This window comes from Trematomus bernacchii, unplaced genomic scaffold (genome assembly GCF_902827165.1).
Source record: "Trematomus bernacchii unplaced genomic scaffold, fTreBer1.1, whole genome shotgun sequence".
In the NCBI taxonomy this organism is placed as follows: domain Eukaryota; kingdom Metazoa; phylum Chordata; class Actinopteri; order Perciformes; family Nototheniidae; genus Trematomus; species Trematomus bernacchii.
In genome coordinates, this window is record NW_022987739.1 from 24,452,642 (window position 1) to 24,458,641 (window position 6,000).

The window sequence follows — 6,000 nt, forward strand, 5'->3', positions numbered from 1 at the left end:
ATTTCTCCTCATAGGAAAGCGGGCACGGGATGACAGCTTCCTTGACACCATCATGGCGATGGAGGACCGCCGTGCCATGGTCAGCAAGGAGAATGAGGACCTGTATATATGTATGTATATATATATATATATATATATATATATGTGTTTTGATACTACTGACACTTTATTTGATATTGAAAATGTTAACTTCTATTTACATGCATACGACACACCTGGGACAGTGTGATGCCGTTATTGATATTGTCTTGAGTGTGCAATAAAAGAGAACCTACATGGCGATTATACAGAGCCTGTATCTTACATTTTTCATTACATTTCATGTACGCTGTACAATAGCTGCCCACTGCTCCTAGTACTAGACTCCTGGTACTAGGATGGGTTAAATGCAGAGGCCAACTTTCACTGTGTGTGCTGTGTGCTCTGCATGTGTGACCATTAAAGAGGGTTTCATCCCTTTTAGATGTAACTAAGCTTGCTTATTTCTCCTCTGACACACCTGTGTAGCATCCTATACATCACATGTAAGTGATTATTCTGATACCATCATGTTTCATCGGTTATAAACTGGCGAAGCTTTATTTATTGTGGCTTTCAAAAAGATCATTTCATTGCATTTCAAAATGGCGTCCATCAACACAAGCACTATTTATTTATAGAAAGAAATGGTTAAGTTTGTTATTACCAGTGTTGTGAGTTCAATATTTTAATTAATTATAGTAAGGGAACATCTTAGGAGTTAGTGTAGTGAGGTTCAGAGCAGTGTAATAATTATTTGACCTAAAACTAAATGTTTTTATGAACATGACATGGGGATTTGCTAACTTTTGATTTCCCCCATTTTACACGACACAAATGGAGGCCACTATGGGCCAAAACTAACACGTAGGTTTCTGTAGGGTTCATGGCAGACGGATGCAGTTGCTCTCAGGAGGATATATAATAAAGGTGTGTTAACTGCTGAGCCTATTTACTGTGCATACAACACACCTGGCACAGTTTATTCATTTCACACATGTTACGCAATCCATAGCGCGTGCATGTCGTCGTCCAATCCTTTTGTCAATCCTTCTTAACCGCCTTCGCTTCCGAATCAGCATTGCTATTGCATTTGACTGGTCGACGATCTGTATTTGTGTTTGCTTAAATAACTCAGACGAAGCTCATGTCTGAGGTCGGAAGGTAAACAGACGCCTCATATACAGCAGGTGGGTGCGGCAGTATACGCGGGAGGTTTTTCTTCTTCTTTTTCTCTCGGTTTTTTGGCGGATTGCAACTTTAAGGTGCATACCGCCACCTACTGTACTCGCCGTGAAGTTGTTTGCGGCCTGCCAGTAAACCCAAAGCAGAAGAAGAAGAAGTGACGTCAGCAGTTCATTTGCCTAATCCACCCCCAGGAACTCATTTTGGTGTGAACGTGATCTGCTTTAGTTAATCAGAACTAAAAGAGTTCTCATGAACTATTGTGGGAAAAGTACTTGGTGTGAACGCGCCTTATAGAATGGACCCTACTTTTGGCAGCCCTGCTCTAAAAGAACCCAAGATGGACCGGGGATTGCATGAGTTTATAATGCCAACACCAGGGTGACAACTTATCTAACAATTATGGTTGATGTGTAAAATGCTCGGTCACTTTCATACATTGTTAGTGTTCTTACCTTGGATAGATGGCTGTCATCTTAGCAGCTGCATAGCCAGGCTTACAGGCTCCCTCACTGAGATTGCCGTACTTGTACATCAGCTCCAACGGCCTAAAGACATGGAGGAATAAAGTAAGCCAATAATTAAAACTCACACAAATTATACACACAGTAAAAGTGCAATGATTTGGGAAGGGAAGCGTGTATTAATAGTAAAATGTATACTCACAGGCTGCCATCCAGCTTCAGAAGGAACCCTTGTTTGTCATACACTAGACAAATAAATTAGGTTAATAGGATGGAATTCAATAAAATGCATAACATGTAGAAAATCATAGTTATTTGTATGACATTGACATATTTAATTTGTTAAAAGGAAACCCTGACTAAATGTAACACTAACTACATGCAGTATTGTTATTTGATTTGAGACATGTGGGTTACAATATTTACAGCTCTCAGCAGTGACAAGACAAAAGGTACTGAAACATGGAAATATAGAATAGATCTTGTATTTTCACCCTTTATTTTTCCTGTTTTTAGAGGCTTTATTTGTCCAAATCCTAAAATGTACATAAATGATTGAGACCAGCTCTTAACAGATAGTAGATAGATATCCAGATGACACAGTATCGCCCTCTGCTGTTCTTTTATTTTCTTTAATGATTTGCAAGGTGTTGTAAACATTGGTGACTGAAAATCTGACCTCCGATTCTAATGCCTACCATCGAGACACCATGATCATTGATTGATGCTTCACTCTTTTTCACCCGTTTAGTTTCCATAAATTAGGTATTTTGAAACTCTTTTACAACCATTTCAGTTGTGAACTCAGAACCAGAAAATGATCACAATGGTAAAAAAGATTGGCCTTATCTAAAACATGTTCATATGCATGTGATATTCAAAAAGTTTGAGAAAGTTCCATTTGGTGCTAATGTTATAATGCATGCTCATAAAAAAAAAAGGATGAATAACATACACAAATCTATTAGCATAACTTTGCTTAGGCTGTCTTTTATTGTGCTTGTGAATCAAGATTTAGCTCCAAGTTTACTAATGAAAACTTCATACAATTCATTCCCTTTCTGCAAATATATCCTACAGACTGGTCCTTTAAGTAACATCACCCAGTCCTTGTCACGGCCAGCAATGTAACTCTAGTTACTTGCTTTAGATTTGTTATGTTTTCCCTTCCACTTTCCCAAGTCTCTGAGATTCCCTCACTTGCATATTTTCCTTAAGGCTTAGTCCCTCCCAGCGGGATGCATGGAAATTAACTGGGAAATAATGTGAGGAGAGAGGAAATAAGTAAAAGTGCTCTTAGAGAAATGAGACGTCCTTTCCTCTGCAACGTCACACGAAGCAACGTCCATTCGTTCAGCATTAAGCGACTACTGGGGTGCTTCTGTTGCACAGATATTTCATATTTGAAATAGTAATTCACTGCCTGACTGTCACAACAGTAATGTCCTTTGATGCAGATTTCCCCATAAATGTGTTATTTTTTCCAATCATAGCTTAACCATGTCACATGATATATGTTTTTTTTAATAGGTTTGTGAATCTCACACATGGCTTCTTCTTACAAATGAACATTTATCCCACTTCATTTGAAATACCTAAATTAGTTTAATGTTTGGACATTCAGCGTAAAAATACAGAGATATGAAGTCCTAGGAAGACTCACATGAATTGTGGCCCCAGCCTTTCAAACTGATCCTCCCAGACGAGTAGTAGAGGAATCCCAGGGCCAGCATGGAGCACAGGCCCAGGAAGAGGTTGCGGGTGGGTTTCATTCTCATCTCCACCTAGCATACATGGTCCATCCCACACTGGTGGCTGTATGGAGAGGAAATACAACTGGTTAGTTCAGGTCTCACACACAGCCTATATTTATTTAAAACAATTGACCACAGACACCATAACTCTGGAAAATGTAAGAGACCAGTGCTAAAATGTCAGTTTCTTTGTTTTTTACAATTTATAGTATGTAGTTGAGTAAAGTGATTTTTGTTTTCAACGAGATATAAAGATTATATTTACAGAAAATAACAGGTGGTCAAATAACGACAAATAGGTAGTGGTTTCAGACTTTAAACAATGCAAAGAAAACAAGTTTATATTAATTTCTGAACACCACAATACAAATTAGCATTTAACTTCGGAATAGTTTAGAAAGCAATATTGATGGATTTCAATACAATTATAATTGTGTAGTAGTCCGTATTTCTCCGGAGCTGTATGTTTTCATTTTGTCTACCATGACAATTAAATATATTTGTTTTCAATTACATGAAACAGCATTTCAAACATTTTGGTGAAATTGTACTCCATCTATTTCAGACATTAAAACTGTGGGCCTCAATATTTAACCCCTAAACATAACCAAGATAATTAATATTATTTTTTATGATACAGTACTTTAAAGGACAGTTTTTTGGACGTGACCATTTTCATGGGAGGGCAGAGTGCATTTGTTGTGATGTGTTGTATTGAAAAAATATACACACTGACACACACGGCTTAAGGGGGCATTTAGTCGGTAAGGGGTATGATTTTAACCACTAACGTGAGGTCAGTTAATTTCATTTACACTGAACAATTAACAATGTATAAACTGTGAAAAATAATGACGGGGACTACAGAAGGATGCATGTTATTGCAGCTAACAGCTAACATAGCTCATGCTGTACAATAATGATAGCTTCAGTAAAGACCAGCTCTACTCCGCTGGCAGATGGTAACAGATGTAAAACGCGCTGCCATTCAAGACATGAAAATGACGGGAGGAATATCCTTAACATTGAATGAATGTAACAGAAATATAAAACCAATAGGCATGACTGACGTTAGCTTGCTACGCTAGCAGGCAAGCCATTCAGTGACTCCTGCCGAGCAGATAACGTTACCGTTATGTTTTCAAGTTGACCTCAAATCCATCGGTGCTTCCTGCCGCCGTCTGTGGCACCAAGCTGCCCATATGCATAGGTCAGCATTAACGGTATGTGAAATCATTCCAATACTCATTACACGTCTTGCATTTTACCAGCACACTTGAGGGGCAGAATGTGTGTCCCAGTCCCCTCAGTGCAGGCTCCAGGCACGGTGCTCAGCGGGGCTACCCGATTGGTCCAGCCTCTGTACGGAGACAACTGCACGCCAAACTTCAAACAGAAATCTGCTATTTAATGACGCATGTTCCATCAGGAAGTGAACCCATTTGCAGGGCCGGTGTTCCGGATTAACTGGTTTTCCGATCAACTGGTTTACGGGAGGCAGAGGTGGGGGGCGTGGCCTTAGACTGAAATACACATTTCGATCGCTTCTTCTGTCGTTTACATACATCTTTTGTTATATTAGGCTCGGTAACAAGACTTTAATGCACATTCTGTACCAGTGTGTGAGGTTGTGGTTACGATGGCGATATCCGGACGTGTACAGCGAGGACTACAAAAAGACAAACGAGGTGACAGCGGATGTCTGTTCAAAACATTGCGAGCTCGAATAAATCATTTAAACCAGCTATTGTTGCCAGACTTATCACTGAATATCGTTCTTAATGTGATACCAAGTCCATCTGAGACCTGTGTACACCTAGACAGCATCCAACTGAAGCGTACGTTGTTAACTCACAGTTTGAAAGCAGCGTGGAGAAGTCTTCAGCGGTGGTAAACTGTGATCCGCTCAGGTAAACTGCCGCTCAGGTAAACTGCGATCCGCCCAGGGAAAAATGGGATCCGCCCAGGTTAAACCGTGTTACGAGTACGACTTCTGTGGCTATCTACCAGCTATCATGTTTAATATGAAAGACTACACACACTTGTATCCCTTATAAAAACGGTATGCTGCAGCACTCATCCAGATAAAATGTGACTGTTAACTCGTTTTTGCAAAGACAGCGGCAGAAATGTCATTGCTGCATGTGCAGGGATTTAGACTTTAGACTTAAAATGCTGATGGGTCATTAATGTTGGTCTCGGCAAACAATATTAGGAATCCTCTTTTCAAACATAATATTCAGTGTATTCAGTGTCCATCGACATGAAAATAACAAAAAAGTTAATGCTGGACTCAAACCATAGACTGTATATACTCAAACCCGAGTCCCAATAGCATAAATCATTCGAGCTATGCGCGTTATGAGTGCGCCACAAATCAATACGACATCTTGGTCCACCACAGCTCATTTTGTTACATTAACTAAAAAGTTCCAGAAAAATGCAACCTGACCATCATTTATAATGTGAGCGAATGTATGTACACTTTAAGCCATTTAATATATATATATATTGTAGTGCCGAGAGAAGGGATTCGGAGGCGGTGCATCGAAGGTGCAAAGTTGGTTTTATTCAGAAGC

General features: G+C 39.5%; 1 protein-coding gene across 3 annotated transcripts in view; it reads right to left on the bottom strand.

The window, feature by feature from the left end:
- st3gal3a (ST3 beta-galactoside alpha-2,3-sialyltransferase 3a) overlaps positions 1 to 5,369 on the bottom strand; it is a 33,971-nt gene extending 28,602 nt beyond the window's left edge. Inside the window, exons 1-4 of one of the 3 annotated variants that reach the window (XM_034147176.1) lie at positions 5,277 to 5,369; positions 3,331 to 3,482; positions 1,870 to 1,912; positions 1,659 to 1,751 (exon numbers count right to left, since the gene is read on the bottom strand). In XM_034147176.1, the coding sequence (XP_034003067.1) occupies positions 1,659 to 1,751; positions 1,870 to 1,912; positions 3,331 to 3,445 (251 nt within the window). In that variant the 5' untranslated portion in view covers positions 3,446 to 3,482; positions 5,277 to 5,369. Of the gene's footprint in view, positions 1 to 1,658; positions 1,752 to 1,869; positions 1,913 to 3,330; positions 3,483 to 4,552; positions 4,833 to 5,276 lie in introns of those variants that run through there. The other 2 variants (XM_034147177.1, XM_034147178.1) reach the window with 2 other exon arrangements.
- Positions 5,370 to 6,000: the final 631 nt, after the last annotated feature.